General features: G+C 35.3%; 1 protein-coding gene and 1 long non-coding RNA gene across 3 annotated transcripts in view; one reads left to right on the forward strand and one right to left on the reverse strand.

Moving 5' to 3' along the window:
• LOC108469725 (uncharacterized) overlaps window positions 1–19,366 on the reverse strand; it is a 32,736-nt gene extending 13,370 nt beyond the window's left edge. The window contains exons 1-11 of the mRNA XM_017770733.2: window positions 18,980–19,366; window positions 18,859–18,898; window positions 18,499–18,741; window positions 11,682–11,781; window positions 11,483–11,557; window positions 3,103–3,210; window positions 2,245–2,361; window positions 2,008–2,123; window positions 1,715–1,814; window positions 790–1,148; window positions 94–427 (exon numbers count right to left, since the gene is read on the reverse strand). Coding sequence (XP_017626222.1) covers window positions 94–427; window positions 790–1,148; window positions 1,715–1,814; window positions 2,008–2,123; window positions 2,245–2,361; window positions 3,103–3,210; window positions 11,483–11,557; window positions 11,682–11,781; window positions 18,499–18,741; window positions 18,859–18,898; window positions 18,980–19,193 — 1,806 coding nt within the window. The 5' untranslated portion in view covers window positions 19,194–19,366. The remainder of the gene's footprint in view (window positions 1–93; window positions 428–789; window positions 1,149–1,714; window positions 1,815–2,007; window positions 2,124–2,244; window positions 2,362–3,102; window positions 3,211–11,482; window positions 11,558–11,681; window positions 11,782–18,498; window positions 18,742–18,858; window positions 18,899–18,979) is intronic.
• Window positions 12,214–17,850, forward strand: LOC108469726 (uncharacterized). Of its 2 annotated transcripts, none has more exons than XR_008287117.1 (7): window positions 12,214–12,427; window positions 12,615–12,704; window positions 12,831–12,909; window positions 12,993–13,055; window positions 13,143–13,499; window positions 13,600–13,724; window positions 17,715–17,850. It is a non-coding gene; the product is annotated as an uncharacterized LOC108469726 (long non-coding RNA). The 2 variants fall into 2 exon arrangements; XR_001869181.2 differs by having other exon boundaries at window positions 12,215–12,427; window positions 13,138–13,499.
• Window positions 19,367–19,928: the final 562 nt, after the last annotated feature.

Raw genomic sequence — 19,928 nt, forward strand, 5'->3', positions numbered from 1 at the left:
CATCTCTCATATTTGAAGAACCAATGCATCCTGAATGAATCAAATTCTACCGAAATGAAGTAACAGATACATTACGCAAGGAGATTAAAATACCGGTTCATTGCGACTACCTATGGACCTCATTAATATGTTTGATGTTCCATCATCTAGCAAAATGCGGACTTGAACATTAGCAGAAGCAGAATTAGCAGCAGCTGCTGCTGCTGCTGCCTGAGCTGCAGCTGCAGCTGCTTCTTTAGCTTTTCTTGATGAACTTCCTTTGGGAATAATGGGCATTCTAGGAGGTAAAGTAGACTCTAATATAGCAAATCTGTCACAACATGTATCCCAAGCCAGAAGCCTTGCACTCCCTGAATCAACAATGGACCAATTGCTAACCTTGTAGATTGAGAAATAAGGAATATCAGGCCACACAATAGCAACATACCTGCACGGAAGTTCTTCACTAAGATGACGTCTCACTATAAACAGTATGGTTAAAGAGCTGCATATTCCAGCTGAAATATCTGTCTACACTCATAAGATGTGTGTATGCACAAGGCAAAGTAGGATGTATTTATAGTTGACTGGGACAAGGGCATAGTGTTCTATTTTTCTCTTCCAGGCTGGGAGGAGAGAAGAATAGGAAACACTTGTCCAAACTGGAGATGAAATAGCATGTAGACAGGCCTCAAAGTTTAATGCATGTCCGCATCCAAAATCATCTACTACACTTATTGCTGAAACGGGCACTCAGTAAAGAAACAACAAATCAACAATCAAATCGAAACAAAAGTAAAGAGTACTTACTTTCCAGAACTGCTTACTGAAAGAACTGAATATGAATCATGAGGTACAGGTGCATTAATGCGCTTTCTAGTCTGAGTCACATGCAATGGTTCAAGTGAATCTCCCTTTAAATTTCCTGTTTCGGATAAAGAGCTATTATTTCCAAGCGATGGATCCGTTGTGTTGGACAAATGAAAGTTTAATAGCTTCAGCTCCTTGGCAAGAATGCAGACAGCAGAAAGGTTTCGACTTTCGGCTGACATTAGGAGAGGAGTAACAGGAGGAAGAGATTCTGGATCAAATTCACTGACAATAACACCAACATTGGTCCCAGTAGCAACAAGATGAGGTTGTAAAGGATGTGCAACCATGCAATAAACCTGCAGTAGAAACTTATAATAGTCAAAACAGATATCTTTGGAAAGATATTCGGAGGTGAGGAGGAAGAACAAAGGAAAAGAAACATCATACTAAGTGAAAAGAATGACAATCATATAAAGGCCAATTTCATTCAAGGGAAAAGAATAGGTATAACATTTAATTTCTTCATAGAGTAAGTAGATGATATGTTAATGCTTCTAGTGCTATAGTTTCTGAATTTTCAAAGATAATCGCAAGGAATTTTAACACATCTGCACAAGCCTAGTCTAGCTACCAAAGGTTATATCAATGGGGATCCAACACATTCCTCTATACCCTTAATTGGGATCTAGTACAAGCAAATGGAAACTAGTAAATTACCCAAAGCGCTTGACCATTTTTGTTATCTATGTAAATTTCTTTCCTCTATAACTCATTAGATTACTAATTAGGGCTTCAGTGATATTGACACTCAACATAACATTAAGAACACATAACATCGAATTAATCCTAAAACTTACGTTTTATGAAAAAAATCCCAACCAATGGAGGTCCTAAGATCACAACTACAAAAACATCTACATACCCTGAGTTTCTTATGCGTTGCAACTAGAAGAGGAGGAATAAGTGAATACAGATCACACAATGGTCTTGTAAGTGCTGAAAAAGTTGGGTGCTCAATAGCCCTGCAAAAAAGTATGATATCCTTGAAATAACTAAACAAATAATACTGCCTTGAATTGTCATTATTTAGAGCATTGAGCCTCCACCAGTATACTGTAACAAAAAGAGCCGCAGTAGAGTGGAAAAAAAAAGAAAAGAAAGAAGACATGAATCTATTAAGTGGGTACCATTGAGAAAACCAAAAACTTAGCGTACCATATATATGAATCTTTAACACAAGTCAAAATATCAAGGTTCGGAGCTCGAGGATGACGCCAAGATGCCACACTATGACAGGCAAGCTTTGGAACAGGTTTCATTCGACGTAACTCCTGTAGCAGAGAAGTTAACAGGAATGAAAAGAGAAAACATGGCAACTCTTTACCATGGAGATTTCGGTTAGAGGAACTGCTATTCACAACTATTAAAACTTCTCAAGAGACAGTATAAAACCTTAAATTTGTTTGTATCCCATATAACCAATGTCTTGTCTGCACCGATTGTAATAAGTTGAGGACTGCCTCCAATCACTCTATTAAGCTCAATAGCAACAACTCCACCGTCGTGTGCCTATTTGATATCATATAGAAATGAAAAGTTTCCTATGGAAGGTGCATCCAGAAAACATGCACACAAAATAGGTACCAAAAGTTTTAAGTGAATACAGAAAATATATATAGATTGAAGAATTTTTTTAAGGAAGGAAAAAGTAACCCTATAAGCAACATTTATTAGTATAGAGCATTAACATTCCAGCAGTTCACAAGGAGAGAACAGAAACCTATACAATCCAAAAAAAACACCTTATTCTTAATCGGTACGCCTACGCGAGCCTGTACTTGCACGTTAGAGCTAGACAATAAAAGTGCTTCAAACCCTCTCAGGTGAGGCGCAAGCTTCGTTCCATTCATGTTCAGGATTCGTCTATCTTCCCAACGATATCAGTATAAACATAAATTTTATTAATATGATACAAGAAATTTATTTAATTTCCTTTTTTTCCTTCTCATTTGATGTACCCTAAAGGATCAAACTCTACTTCCCATTTTTGAGTATTTAACAAAAAAGATAGGATCATAAGGAAATCAGGCATATCGGCCGAAAAAAAGAATTTCATATTTTATATACACCACAAACACATACACATACATACCATACATAATTCTTTGTTTGGCAACTTTAATTGAGGTTGGCTCTTAATGTCTATTAGAATGCTATTCCTTTCAGATTTTTTAAATTAATGAATGATTAATTTCTAGTGTTGATTATTAACATTTAAGTAGGTGAGTCAATAATTAAAGATGGAGGCACCTTCATGCTTAGCTTGGCTACAAGATCTCGCACACCATGACCATGGTGTGTTTCGAGTGCATTCCAAATTATAAGTAAACCATCACTACCACCTGAAATAAGAAGTGCCTGCAATTGATTTTTTTTTTAAAATTACACGATAAATATATATTGCATGATAATAAAAAATTGTATTCAACCAAACTTCAGATATACAAGATCGAAGGCAAAACAATATATATTTATTGCTTGATAATGAAAAAAATACATAATACATTGCATGATAGTGAGAAATCATATTCAACCACACTATAACTCCAATATCAATGTTACAAGCTAATTTGAAATTATTTAATAACCAAATTTTAGAGAAGATAGAAAGTAGACAAGAATGTGTTTAATTCATTTTATATGATATGTGTAACTATTATATAATATCTTTAAACATGAAATTACATGTTGGCTTGAAACACAATAGAGACTCAATTTATCTAATCCTCAAAAAAAAAAAATTAAAGATCTCAAAGCAATAATCTGGCACTAATGAGAATAACACCAATGCAAATTTAAAAGTTTTGAAACTTCTTTTTAACCTGTGGATAAAAATTAAACCATTGCTAAATGCTATTAAAGCATTTCTTTTACCGATCTTGCCTATTTCTCTTTCTCCATTTCATCCGTTCAAAACATGGTTAATTTCTTTCTCTACCAAGAATTCCATTATTTTCAATGTTTTAGATCCACCACCAAATGAGTCAATCTTCACCTTATGTGTCTATCTCTGTCTACCTCTTTTTCCTCTTCCCATCCATGACTGTCAAGTTGCTCTTAGATTATTGCTTACTATTTCCTGACTCAATGAATAGAATTAGCCCCAGAATTACTACTCATTTTCTAAGTTCCAATCGAATAGTAGAAATGTAACAACAACTTGTACCTCTTTTGTCTTGATCTTGATCGTGTTGTCAATAAGCAAATGGACTTCTTCTTTATATGCCTATTAATTATTGTTTTTATATAGTTTGTCTAACCTAAGAATGAAGTATTATTTTATTATTTATCACGTAGGAAATTATTACTATACCTAGTTTTTATTGATATTCTAACTCTTGATTAGCATTAAGATCTTTACCAACAACAGGTTTATTCGATTGATAATGTCATTCAACTTGTTATAAGGTCTTTGAAAGTCTTATTCATAACCTATCAGCCTTGGTAAGGTACTATTTGATAAAAGAGGTAATTCCCAGCAAATATTTCATAACCTGACCAGACTTGAAACAGCTAATCTGACCCAATTTTTGAGCCTACGACATGCTGATCCGCACCAACGAGTGAAGAAATTGGTTAACATTGAATGTCAAATTGTTGGATTTTCATTTTTAGTGTTTTTAGAAATGGATGTAGACGTTTAGTTAATGTTATGTTGTAGAAAGAAGTAAATCCTTATCCTATGCTATATCACCTAATGTAAAGATTTAAATCTCATTCTTATACCAATTTCATGTCATGTCATGTTACACTGGTACGGCACTCGAATCTATCAAATCCAAAAACTATTGAAATATGTATATATTTTAAATTTATTTAGGTAGATAAATCTTATTTAGGTGATAAATTTTATTCATATTCTAGAAATATTTTTATTTTATCTTTTAGCAGTTTATTAGAATAAGGAAACTATTTTCCCAATTAGGATTACGACTATTTTCTCTATTTAAGTTCAGTTCTTTAGTTAATAATAATAGAACAGTTTTATTAAAAGCTCTCTTGGAAACTTTCATGGCATTTGAGCTAGGTTAGATCTCTATTAACATCATGGTTAACCTTGGTGCTGTAATATCTTGAATTAGGGCTTAATTGGAATAGTGGTTTTGTGACCACAAATCCGAGATAGAAATAATTATTTTATAATTTTTTTGATGATTATGGTATGATTGCATAATTGTGTGAAAATTTCGTGATGAAATTCTATGCCTAAAGTGCTTAAATTGAAAGTAGGGACTAAATCGAATAAGTTGCAAAACTTGCATTTTAGAAGTTTTTAGTATGAAATTGTTTTGGAATATTAATGAGGAGGTCTTAAATAGCAATTTGACCAATTTAAAGTTCATGGACAAAATTAGGACATGGAAGGAATTTTTGGAAAGTTTAGTAGTAAGGGTACTTTGGTCATTTAGTTATTAAAATGAATTAAAAACAAAATTAAAAGCCAATTTTTGTCCATCTTCTTCATTAGGCCGAAATTTCAAGGGTTCTCCATAGCTAGGGTTTGTTTCAAGCTTCCAAGCTCCATAGTAAGTGATTCCAAGCCCGCTTTTAATGTTCTTTACGTTTTGGAATCCTGTAGCTCGATTAAGCTTATGTTAGCAATAATTCAACCTAGGGTTTATATTTGGAAAAATACTCATAGGTGAAATTTGTGTATTTTGATGTTTTATGATAGAATATGAGGTTTTAAATTATGTTAGACAACTTGTGCTACTCGGTTTTGAGTGAAAAGCGAGTAAAAAGGCTTAATCAAGCAAAAATACCTAATAGTCACAAGTATATGTTAGAGAGAGAAATTGATGTTGCCATAGAAGGGAAAAGTGATCAGCATGTTATAAAACATAAGAATAAGGAATAAAGTTTAATTCCCGAGCCTAGGGGCAAAAGTGTAATTATGCAAAAGTTTAGGGGCAAAAGTGTAATTTTTCCAAAGTTCGTATTAAATGCTGTTTTGATGAATGTATGTATTAAATAAGATTAATTTGGCATCATAGATCAAGAGAAACGAGATTCAAGTCGCGATCGAGGAAAAGAAAAGATTGTGGACTAAATTGCAAAATCTTTATATTTTGGTACCAGTTCATGTGTAAATGTAGTAACATAATTGTCATTTTAAGCAATTTAATGTTGTTTATATGATATGATGCTGATTATTATCATGAAATATTATGCTTTGTGATTATTGTTGAATAATATGTAATTATGTGAATTACTTGATGAGTATGAACTATCACCGAAGTACCGATTTCGATATTCCGTGGAAGACGGCAAAGATGTGTGATCGAGGAAAACACTCGTTTGAACCTTAAGAATAGATTAGGATACAAGTGACATGTCACTAGGATGGTTGAGCATCCGAACTCGTTGAGTTGAGTCCGAGTTCACCTATGGATGCGAATGTCCGAACTCGTTGAGTTGAGTCCGAGTTCGTGAGATGTAACTAGGCATCCGAACTCGTTGAGTTGAGTCCGAGTTCACTTATGGATGCGAACGCCCGAGCTCGTTGAGTTGAGTCTGAGTTCACTTAGGGGCGGGTTACATGATTTCTTGATTACATATGAGGCACTTATGTGCAAATTATCCGTGTATCCGAGTTGTATTCTGATGTGTTCAACGGGTGAAATTTCTAGTGAAATGGAAGAACACTTAAGATGCAAGTGACGTTTTGGTAAGTGTTGTGAAATGGACACTTTGGACGGGTATGTTCTTAACCCTCGGGTTGAAAATAGATACAACAACGATAAGGTGGTAAGATGATGAATGATGTTTAGAAATATGACATGTTTTGGTGATACCATGCTAAAGTTGTTTGGTATATTTGTATTGTTATGTTACTTGTTATTTACATATGAACTTACTAAGCATTTATGCTTACTCCCTCCTCTTTATTTACTGTAGTTTTGAACAAGCCAGCTCGGGAATCGGGACGGGTCGAAGGTTCGATCACGCTATCCAAAGGACTTTCATCTGGGTAAATGGCTTGTAAAACTTAAGTATGGCATGTATAGCAATATACTTATTTTGTGTAAATAATTTTATGATATGGCCATGTTTGGTTGAGAAAATGTTTGATATTGATAAGTCATGGTGATGGCTAATTTAGATCATGTTTGATATTATGGAAGTTTAATAGGTTATCTAGTTCATAAAAATTCATGGAAAAATGAAACTTGCCTTAAAACAGAATATTGCTGCAGCAATGACATGAAATTGAAAAATCACTAAAAATAGTATAAATGGAACTAAATAATGAGTAAGTTATGAAATTAAAGCTTAATGAGTCTATTTTCATGTGGATTGAACAAAACAGGCATATAAATTATATTTTATGAGATATTTAAACTTTTGTGAAATAGGGCCAGAGTGATTTCTGGATCCCCTGTTCTGACTTTAAAAATTCATAATAAATATTAAAAAAATAATTAGAAGTTTTTCTTTATATGTAAAGATTTCTTATTGAGTCTAGTTTTAAGAAAAATAAACCTCGTAGCCATTGAAATTCTGTATAGAGAGATATCTGATTCGTAATACACAGATGTCAGAGCAGTCAAACCCTGAAACAGGGGAGAATTTAACTAATAAACTTTACTAATTGGCCCAACCAAAAATTCTAGAAAAATATTACTAAATAGATATATGAGTCTAGATTTAGGAAAAATTTACGGATCTTGATTTCGAGTTTCGTAACTCGAGATATGATTTTTCTTGTAACTGTGACGCGGGTAGTTAGAAAGCTGTGAATGTAGAAACAAATGATTTGAAGTTCTTAATTTGATAAATTATGTTCGGTAACCCCTCAAGCTCGACTCCAGAGACAGTTTCGGGCGTGGGGGCGTTACAGGTGAGATCAATGCAAAAGATATTGGCACACTCGAGAAATGTGTTGGAAGCTCCATGAGAAACCGACAAATGAAAGGAAAAAGAGTGGCAATGGTCTTGGTTCACAATCAGGGGATAGCAGAGCTTTCCAAACAACTAATGGAAATTATGAGGGCCAAAGTTGTCTGAAAGGGTCTTCATTTACTAAGGAACAATTAGAGCATCTACACAAGTTTTTTCAATCACCACAATTTCGGATGAATTCTTCTATTCCTAACTCATCCAATAATCCTTCTTCCTCTTTTGCCCAACCAGGTACTGATTTTTCTGTTTTTTTCAGTGTCAAGCCTTGTAAAACAAACATGTAGATCGTTGATTCTAGAGCTAGTGATCACATGACTAGTTGTCATTTTCTTTTTTCAACATACACACCTTGCGCAGGAAACAAAAAGATCAAAGTAGCAAATGGGTCCTTCTCAGTAATAGACGGGAAAGGCACTATTAAAATTTCGTCTTCCTTGGTTTTACATGATGTTTTACATGTACCAAATCTAGCTTGTAATCTCATATCGTTCAGTAAATTATCCCAGTCCTCAAATTGTCATGTTATATTTGACTCCTCTATGTGTAAGTTTCAGGACATGGTCTCGGGGAGGATGCTTGGCAATGCTAAAGAATTTGGTGGAATTTACTTTCTTGAAGACGACCATCTAAGTCAACCAACAACTACTTTATGTTTAAATTCTGTTTCTGATTTTGATAAGGTTATGATTTGGCATTATAGGCTTGGACATCCTAATTTTTATTATTTAAGATATTTGTTACCTAATCTATTTAAAAATAAAAGTCCTTCATATCATTGTGAATTTTGTGAATTGGCTAAACATCATCGGTCATTCTTTCCACCTCAAAAATATAAAGCCTCCAAACCTTTTTTGTTAATTCGTAGTGATGTTTAGGGACCTTCAAGAGTCTCAACTTTTTCAAGAAAACGTTGGTTTGTCACATTTATTGATAATCATACTCAAATTTGTTGGGTGTTTTTATTAAAAGATAAGTCTGAAGTTAAAAATGTGTTTCAGTCTTTTTATGCTATGGTGGAAACACAATTTGGTGTGAAAATAGAAGTATTTCGGATTGACAATGGTGGGGAATTTTTTAGCGACCAATTAGGTGTTTTCTTAACCTAACATGGAATAGTCCACCAAAGTTCTTGTACAAATACACCACAACAAAATGGGATTGCAGAAAGAAAAAACTAACATCTTTTGGAAGTAACTAGAGCCTTGATGTTCACTAGTCAGGTACCACGTTATCTTTGGGGCAAAGCCTTATTAACAGCTACATATCTTATTAATAGAATGCCCAGTAAAACTCTAAACTATATAACTCCTTTTTGTCTCTTTAAAGATAACTTTCCTAACTTTAAATTGATTACAGATTTATCCCTCCGAGTTTTAGGGTGTAGTGTTTTTGTTCATTTTCACAACCAAGGTAAATTAGATCCTAAAGCAAAAAAATGTGTCTATGTTGGCTATGCTTCTAATAAAAAGAGTTACAAATGTTATGATCCAATTGATAGGTAGATTATTGTTACTATGGATGTCACATTTGTTGAGACACAATCTTATTTTGATTCTAATCTTTAGGGAGGGAATTATACTAAGGAAGATTCTATAATTGATCAAGAAAAGACTAGGAATATACAACATAGGTATTCTAATAATGGGGAAGGCGAATTTATGATTAAGACAAAAATTAATAATGTTAATGCTAATGAAAATGAGTATGAAGGTGTAAAGTCTGATCATGAGAATAAAGAACAAACAAAGGAGTTAATTGTTTACTCAAGAAAAAATTGAAATCAAGAAGGTGGAATCCACCAAATTCATCACCAAGAATCTGACCCGCAAGATCCTGTCAAAAGTCCATGTAAAGCTCATAATCCAACCAATGAATTTTCTGATTTAGATATCCCAATTGGCAAAAGAAAATGTGTTAGAAAAATATTGTCAAATATCCCATGTCTAACTTTGTATCCTATAAAACCTTGTCTTCGACATTCTCAATCTTTGTTTCGTGTCTCGATACTATAAAAATACCCAAAAATGTGAAAGATGCTTTATAGGTTTCTGAGTGGAAGGAGGCTATTTTAGAAGAGATGCGCACTCTTGAAAAAACAGGTACATGGGAAACAATGGAATTACCTGTAGGAAAAAAAACAGTGGGCTGTAAATGGGTGTTCACAACCAAATTCAAATCAAATGGATCTTTAAATAGATGTAAAGCTCGGTTGGTGGCTAAAGGGTGAACTCAAACATACGGGATAGATTATCTTGAAACATTTGCTCCAGTAGCCAAATTAAATTCCGCTAGAGTTCTTTTATCAATTGTTGTTAATCTTGATTGGTCTTTACAGCAGCTAGATGTGAAGAATGCTTTCCTCAATGGGAAACTTGAAGAAGAAGTTTACATGGATCATCCTCCAGGTTTTGAAGAAAAATTTGGAACTCGAGTATGTAAACTCAAGAAATCTTTGTATGGTCTGAAACAGTCTCCTCGAGCTTGGTTTGAACGGTTCACTCAAGTTATTAAAAAAACAAGGTTACTCACAAGGGCAAGCTGATCACACAATATTCTATCGACATTCACAAAAAGGTAGAATAGCTGTTATTATAGTTTATGTCGATGATATCATTCTTACAAGAGATGGTGTAGATGAAATAAGGCGTCTCAAAGAGCATCTAGCATTGGAGTTTGAGATCAAAGACCTGGGTCCTTTGAAATACTTTCTTGGCATGGAAGTTACTCGATCAAAGAAGGGTCTTGTAGTCTCTCAGAGAAAATATGTGATTGATATTTTAAAAGAGGCTTGGATGAGTGGTTGCTGCCCAGCTGACACACCAATTGATTCATATGTAAAATTCGAAAATAAAAAAGGTCGATTAGTTGATAAGGGTTGTACTAAAGATTAGTTGGTAAGTTAATTTACTTATCACATACAAGGACAGACATAGCTTTTGCAATGAGCTTAGTTAGTCAATTTATGCACTCTCCAATGGAGGAACATGAAGAAGCAGTGTTTCGAATTCTAAGATACTTGAAGAGTTCACCTGGAAAGGGCCTATTCTTCAAGAAATCTGAAAAAAAAAGAATTGAAGCTTATACAGATGCAGATTGGGCAGGCTAAAAAAGAGAGAGAAAATCTACATCAGGATACTGTACATTGTTTGGGGAAACCTTGTGACTTGGCGAAGCAAAAAACAAAGTGTATTGATATATATGCACCAACTTGAGGGAGGGTCTTGAAATATGTATACATTTTAAATTTATTTAGGTAGATAAATTTTATTCATATTCTAAGAATATTTTTATTTATGTTTTAGTAGTTTATTAAAATAAGGAAAACTATTTTCCTTATGTTTTAGTAGTTTATTAGAATAAGGGAACTATTTTCGAATTAGGATTAGGATTGTTTTCTATTTAATTTCAGTTCTTTAGTTAATAATAATAGAATAGTTTTATCAAAAGCTCTCTTGGAAACTTTCAAAAACATCCCAAATTACATATATTTTTATTCATTCATAAATCAGCATTCTTATTATTTTCTTTTTTTTTTGGCTATCTTGATTTGATATCAAGGATAAGATTTGCAATAACCTTGTGGCCACCTAAGTGTTAACATCATGATAAAGTTACAATTAACTAACACTTATTGTTCATAGTTGGGCAAATTTGTAATTCATTAACAATAAGGATTTCCAAAACAAATAATAGCTGCGTTGATTTTGCTCTGAAAACTATGACCTACCTCACAAGAAGAAGTCAGGAATGTCATCATACAAGAAATTGATCCTTTATGCCCCCCCATGCATCTTGCTGCAAGCTACCAAAATAAACTGAATTTAAAACAAAATAATGATGATGCCATAATAAAACCTACTAGAACTTTAAGCTAAAAAGGGATAAACAACATATTAGCTAGATATGACGAAAAATAAAGGCCAAACCTTCCATGTCATCATTGAAAGGGTTCTAATAACACCATCAGATCCACCAAAAGCAACAAGAGGACTATCGCCCGTAGCTAACCAAGGAAGGAACTCCATACTGTTGTAAAAAAACCAGATATCAGTGAATTTACTATTATGGTGATAGAAAAACGATGGTAGAAGAAAACTAAAATCACCACAGGGATAGTTCCTAAAATGAAAATAAAGCAGAAAAAAGATTATAGATGCTGCAAAAGCTACTTAAAATGGTTCATAATTTGGGAAAATAAGGGGCAGTCAGCATAGTCGAAGGCAACAAACACCTTGTAAAACTGCGGAGCACACCAATGAAATCAACATGCTATGCAAGTCGTTTAGCATCCAGATTAAAACTAATTGATAGTAGATGGAAGGCCTAACTTTTAACATAAGACCACAAAAAACCTTTTTTTGTTTAAAGGAACTGGGTTGTATTGATATAAAATAAACCAAATAAAATCTTTAAACAATCGGCCCAATGAATGGACCGCCAAACTATGCAAAATAAAATAAAACATGAATGACAACCCAGCATCTATGAGCTGTTATTTCCTAGAAATCTCCCTAATATATCTTCATTTTCATTTACAGCTCTCGGAGAAGAACAAAAGACTGGTAACCCAAGAAATTTTCTCTTGTAACATAGAGACTGTTGGTATGCTTCACCCCCATCCCGGAACTACCTCTGCTTCAGTGACTCCCGCAACCACTGGATCGTGAGTAAGGTAAGTACTTCCTACCATTCTTAAAGCTTTCGATGCTAGGTCATGTGCTTTATCATTTGCTCCTCTTCTTACATAATGGAATCGAATCTCATGGAAAAACTTGCATAGTTCCTGAATGTCTTGGATGTATGCGTTTAGTACCGACTTATCTTTGTTCTTGTTCTGGACTTTTTTAATCACCGTCAAGGAATCCCCTTCGATGATAACACCCTGTAATCCCAGATCGTTTCCCAAAATAACTGCCTGTAAACATGCAACGGCCTCGGCTGCAAACCCCGTAAGTATATTCTCATGGGTTGTAGTTTTAGTGACTAAAGTTTTCCCTTTCCAATTTCTGACTATGAGTCCCGAACACGATTTTTGCATTTTGAGATCTACTGCTGCATCAAAATTGATTTTACAGATACCTTGGTCTGGTGGCCACCATTCTGCAGTTATCGGGCTAAAGGCAAGCTTACCTCATTTAACGTTGTTGAGATCATGTAAGTATTTTGAAACGAATCGTGCTGTCTCTGCTCCGGACATTTTTTTACCTTCATGAATCCATTTATTTCTGGCCGACCAGATAGCCCAGATGGTACACAAAAAAGAACGACAGATATCCATACTGCTATTTGAAACAATACAGGTAAACCACTTTATAAATTCCAGATCTACTAGGCTTACAGGCCAGACAAAGTTTAAGCTATTCTATGTTTCTTTTGAAACAGTGCAGTCACGAAATACATGGTTCCTGTTCTCCACTCCTTGTTTACACCTCGGACAAACATCATCAGTAATGAGCCTTTTAGTTCGTAGATTTGATAGTGTAGAAAGGTAGTTTAAAGTGGCTCTCCATGCTGTAATTTTTAACTTTGAAGGGAGGTCACTTTTCCACAAGTTTTTGTAGCATTTCCTGTTTTCACTTGGGTTGTATCCATTATTATTGATGGAATTGCCATGTAAAAGTAACCTATACCCACTTCTTACTATGTATTCGCCTGTCGGTTCGCCTCTCCAAGCCAGAAAGTCATCCTGTGGCAAACGAGCAGGCGGGATTTGGAGGATTCGCTGGGCATCTACTTCGGAGAAGGTACCTTTAATCAATTCAGTATTTCAAGACCTATTTGTGCAATCAATGAGGTCCGCTACTTTCAATAAATCGGGATTACTTATTATTTTTTAATAAGCAGATGTTCATCATCTGGAGCCCATACATCCTCCTCGATACTGATATTCCAGCCCGTTCCCACCCTCCAACAGAGTCCTGACTGCAAAAGGCCTTTTGCAGCCCATATACTTTTCCAAGTATATGAAGGTAAATGTCCTAACTCTGAGTTTAGAAAGTCAGTATTCGGATAATATTTGGCCTTTAACGTTTGTGCCAAAAGAGAATTGGGATTTTCAACTAATCTCCAACCTTGCTTAGCCAGAAGGGCCAAATTAAACTTTGCAAAATCACGAAAACCAAGACCACCAAATTCCTTCAATTCGCATAAATTGGTCCATGAACACCAATGAATCCCCTTTTTTCTCGTACCCCCTCTGCCACCAGAATTTGGCTATTATTTTCTCCATATCATCGTATACAGACTTCGGTAATAAAAAACAACCTATTGTATAAGCAGGAATAGCTTGTAACATAGCTTTGATGAAAACCTCTTTGCCCTACTGTGATAATAAGCGAGAGCTCCAACAATCAATTTTTGCTTTAAGACAATCTTTTAGGTGTTGAAAAGCTAACTTTTTGCTCCTACCCACCATACTTGGCAAGCCCAGATATTTCTCTGCGTTATTCATCCATTTCACCCTCAATCTACATGAGATAGCTGAACAAATTACTTCAATTGTGTTGGAGCTAAAATAGACTATGGACTTTCCATAATTAACGCATTATCTCGAGCATTTTTCTTATTTTTTTAAATTTTTTTCAAAAATCCTGGTACCTTCTTCTGTTGCTTCTCCAAACAAAACACAGTCATTTGCAAAAAAAAGATGAGTAATTTGGGGGCCTCTTTGACTCGCCTTTATTCCTCTCAACAATCTTTTTGCGCTTGTAAGTCTTAATAATGTAGATAGTCCCTCACTGCATATAAAAAACAGAAAAGGACTCAAAGGATCCCCTTGACGAAATCCTCTCCCTGGCATAAAAATCTCCCCTGATTTCCCATTCAAAATGACCGAGTACGTAATCGTACTGATGCATCTCATAATGAGCTGAATCTAAGACCCATCAAACCCTATTTTTGCCATCATTTGTTGTAAGAAACCCCACTCCACCCGATCATACGCAGCCATAAAACCCATTTTCCCCATCCTTTTGTTCTTCATAGATTGTAGAATTTCATATGCCAGAAGAACATTATCAGTAATTAATCTACTCGGTACAAAAGCACTCTGAGCCGGATCTATGCAATAATCCGAAACTTTCTGTAGCCTATTTGTTATAGATTTTGAAATTATTTTATAAAAGACCGAGCAAAGGTTAATTGGTCTAAATTCAGATGGGTTTTTTGGATGAGGATTCTTGGGTAGTAGTACGATATTCGTATGGTTTAATAGATCAAAAGATATACCATGATTAAGAACTTCCAAACAAAAATCACTTACCTCCCTCCCTACAATATGCCAGAATTTTTGAAAAAAAATTACCGGAAAACCATCATGTCCAGAAGCTTTTGTCGGCCCTATACTGTTAATTGCTTCAAGAATTTCCTCCTCTTTAAAAACGGCAGTTAGCAATTGATTCATGTTATCGGTGATAGTGCAACGAACACCTGAGAATAAGTGACTTGTATTACCAACACCTTTAGATTCGAATAGCTTCATAAAATAGCTCTTGGTTATGAATTCTATATCTTCTTCTTCAGTACAGAGGATATCTTCGTTATCTTCCATCTCTCGTATTCTATTTGTTCTACATCTTTGAGATGTTAGACTGTAGAAAAAGGCAGTATTCTTATCCCCTTGGCGTAACCAATTCGATCTCGCCCTCTGCTCCCAGTACATCTCCTCCTTCTCCATCTCCCAATTTAATTCAAGCTTCACATCACTGATCTCGGCAATGATATCATCTCTATTCTTATTGTCAAGTTTAACCAGTCTTTCCCTTAGAATCTTTGATTTTCTTTCACGATCCCCTTTAATAGTCTTAGCCCATTTTTGTAAGCTCAAATGAATATTTTCAAATTTTTCCAAAACGTTACCAGATTGCCTCTGCCACGCGTCCTTTATGATTTCTTCACACGATGGCTCAGTGACCCACCAAGATTCAAATCTAAAACAACTACCTCCAATGCTTTGTACGTTCGGCATAGTCATAATGGGAACTAGGCAGTGATCAGAGAAAGAATGTGGCAAATGTTGAACTTCATACTCAGGAAACAAATTCAGCCACTCTTGAGTCGCGACCCCCTTGTCCAAACGCTCTCTTATATTTGTATCCGCAAAATTACCCCTCTCAAGTAAACTTTTTTCCTTTGAAACCCATATCAGCCAGACCACAAACTTCCAGAGTTGACCGAAATGCCTCCGTTTGTTTCTCATCTTTTGTTCGTCCTCTCATTTTCTCATGTGCATACATAATTTCGTTGAAATCACCACATACGCAACGTGGTAGATGGCTGTTCTTCTTCAATCTGCGTAGTAGATTCCATGACTCCTGTTTATTTGATTGATTTGGGTTACCATAAAACCTAGTGAAATACCATTTGTGCAAACTATTTTCCTCATTAATCTCCAAATCAAAGTGATTTTGTGAGTAGCTATAAACTTTAACTAAATTGTTACCATTCCATGCAAGGCTTAAACCACCACGTGACCCATTTGCTGAAATATCCATTCCATTTTGAAATCCCCACCGCTTCCGTAACCGTTCCATTCTAATGCTGTCTAACTTTGTCTCCATCAGGAAGACCATTTGGGGTTTATAAAGCTTCAACATGTGATGAAGCCTTCTAGTCGCCCGATAATTCCCCAATCCTCGGATGTTCCAGCATAAGATTTTCATTGTTCCCGGTCAGTTGGCCATTTGCCAGCCGCCGATATAATTTGTGAAATTGCAGTACTACCTTCCCTAATAATCAGAGACTCATCTACTACTCATGTTCCTCCCGAATTCCCATCATCTAATTTTGCTTTCTTAGACGAAGCTTCGACATTCAAGTCTGAGACTCTCACCATCTCTGGGTCAAATTTCCGTTTTCCGCTTATATAATCCCCCATGATGGAATCTCCTTCCTCCCTGCTGGATAAACGCCTCAAGCTCATCTTCATGTAGCCCAATTGAGAAGCTTCAATTAGCCTGTTTGCTCCCACTGATAAGTGGCTAATTTTAGGCTCATCCTCATTACTAAACCTGCTTGTATTCCTACTCTCCAACACTTCTGTGGGCCCCATTTGTACTAAATTTTCTATTTGACTAGCTTCTAGGTTGCAACAAGTTTTGTCTGTTTGTGCCTCCCTTTTTATAGCCAAATTTTTAGGCGAGATTTCCTCATCATTATCCCTTAAAACTATTTCCCCTTTTTTAGACGATATCTGTAGCAAATTCCTCTCAACTATATCTCTAAAATATTCCTGCAATTTCTCCGCTTCCCAATTCGTAGAATCCTGTTGCACGACATCTACTTTCTCCGGTCGACGATTCAAGTCTGACGCTACCAGTGATAACTTCGTCTCCGTGTTCGCCACTTCCTCCCCCGTGTAAAAACACTGATGCATTGACTTTTTCGCTATGGAGCCAAAAATTAGACTTTTTTTCCCGATTATGGACGATTCTGCTTTAAGGGCTAACGAGAAAGGATAGTCCCCTTCTGCTGTATAACATTCTCCCTTTTGAGTTTCCAAACATTCTTTGACCCCATGTCCAATCCTTCCACAACCAAAGCAAAAAGTTGAGAGATTTTCGTATTTGAAAGGTAACCAGGTTTTCCTTTTTCCACACAAAGAAGCAAAGATACCTCTTCTCAACTGTTTTTGGATATTCAAGTTCACACGAATGCGACAGAATTCTCCCTTTATCTCAGCCCGGATTACTCCCCCAAAAGTAGACCCAATAGCATGCATCAAATCTTTCTTGTCACATTCCGGCGGACATGGACCAACTTTTAACCAGAAAGGGGAAAAAAATAGTTGAATCTTGCTACGTTCCACGGGTTGAGACAATCTATCGAAGATGATTAATTGTTTTCAGAAAAACCATGGCCGTCCCTCCATAATCTGTTCTAAGTCTTCTTCATCTTCAAAAGAAATTGTAAATAAATTCTGCCCCGCTATGAGAATCTCAAACTTTTTTTTTGTTTTCCAGATACTCTGTAATTGCGCACGCAGACTATCTGGGTTGTGTGATTTTCTCGTCCAAACAGTACAAAGCAGCGTCGGATTTTTACTTGGAGTAACTAAAGAACTTTTCACTGTTAATTGAATTAATTCTTCTTCAAGGAGATTAATCTCGTTTCGATCATCAATCTTTCCAGAGTCACCACTTGTCTTCATCCCAACCACAGTATTCACTATTTCTTCGAGAAACCTAAGAGAGCACTCTTGACCCTCGGTCCAATTTTTATAATTATTTAAACTTTTAAAAACCCTCTAGACCACAAGAAACCTATTAGTTAACAAATGTGAGATAATTTCACTTAGAGCTCCCCTCATGTAAAGTTCACAGGGCTATACATGGACAATCGCAGCAGGGGTCATCAACCTCCTCGCATGGGTTACAAACGAAGAACAACACAACAAAACCTAAGCTCTGACACCATGTAAAGCATTCAACTGAAAATCAATTGGTAATAGGTGGAGAGGCCTAACTTTGATATAAAACCAAAGGAAACCTAATACTTAATAGATAAAGGATAACACCGCCTAATACAGGTCATTCAAGGATATGAATGGATGAAAGCATTCGCGGTTAAAAAGCCAACAGACAACAAGAAATAAGAAGCTTCAATTCTAGATTTTGGGCTCAGCAAATGATGTGACATAAATGAAGCTGTGCTTAGCTATTTATCAACACTAATAAATGTATGGAGCACTTCAAATATGACAATGGAACTGCTATTTTCAAACTGAGTTAAGTAAAGATAACTCACCATAGAAGCGATTTGTTGTCCAGCTCAAACTTGGGTACATCACGGCCACGCATGGTAACCAGGTCCAAAAAGATGGCTTTGTTTTCACAGCAGACGACGAGATAATGTTGTCCTCTTATTGATGAAGGCCGAAAGGCAGAATCGAAATTATTGGTATCAGAAGGCGCCTCCGCTGCCGCAGAATGGTTACGCCAATATTGCCAATACCTCACGTCATCATCAAAAAAGCTCACCTGCTTAACACTTTTAATGATTCAACGAAACAAAAAAGGTCGAAACCTCAGATTTCGCTTTCAAATTTTCGATTTAAAGAATGGAAAAAGAAAGGCTAAAAAAAAGGCACTGCTACTAATTAATTACCTCCCTCCACGAATGGCCTCTGCATGTTTCCCTTTGGAAGCTGTTAAGTGAAAAAAAAATTGTCAAATCAAATAATAATAAAAAAGAAGATTAAATATCAAAAGAGAAATAGATTACAAACCATCGCCCTCAGCAAGCTTCTCCAATTTAGCACCAACAAGACGTCTACGGTCAACACCACCGGCCTTGAACTCGTAAATAATCTGACGATGTTCCCAGTTCCAAACGGAGACATAATCGGAGGCATCGGCGGTTACTAACCAAGGATGCGTTGGATGCACTGCTATCTTGACAATCTTGTCATTGGTCCCTCGAAACGCCCTTAACCGAAGCATTTCTCTACCGATCTGATCTGCTTATAAAACAGTAAAACAATTGCTCTACGATTTAGTTTCAAATTTCGATCAACAAAATCAGTAATCTTTCAATTGAAATTTCGAGCTCATTCAAAATTCTAGATCCAATCACTCTCAGTTGAGTCCTTTCTATTTCTAGCTTCCTATTTTCCCGCGCCAATTAACGGTTTTTCTCTTCTTTTTTAATTTAAAATTTTTAATTTAAAATTTTTAATTTACGTTTTACTCTAAACGGAAAAAAACCATATATTATACACTTACCATGGGGTGTTGGTAGGTGCGTCGCCCTAAAATGGAAAGTATTTGATTTAGCTCCTTTAAATTTTATAAAATTTAAATTAGTAAGAATAAAATTATATTTTAAAAACCTTAAAATTGATAAATTCTGATTTAATTCTTTATAAATTATAAAGATATAGATATTAAAATAGTGAAAATACATTTTACTATCATAAAAATATATAATTTAATTTTGGCCCTCTAAAAAAATTTTCTGTCTTCGCCCTTATTAATTTATTATTTGGTATCTAAGTTTGACTTTAATATTTAATTTGGCACTTGAATATTTTATTCCAATTTGATATCTGAGTTTGGCTTCAATGTTCACTTTGATACTTGAGCCTTTTCAATTTAATACTTAAGTTTTTTTTGTCTCAAGTACCTGGACTTGACTTAATTGTTCAATTTGATACCTGAGTCATTTTTTGTCTCAAT

The sequence above is a fragment of the Gossypium arboreum genome, chromosome 8 (genome assembly GCF_025698485.1).
Source record: "Gossypium arboreum isolate Shixiya-1 chromosome 8, ASM2569848v2, whole genome shotgun sequence".
In the NCBI taxonomy this organism is placed as follows: domain Eukaryota; kingdom Viridiplantae; phylum Streptophyta; class Magnoliopsida; order Malvales; family Malvaceae; genus Gossypium; species Gossypium arboreum.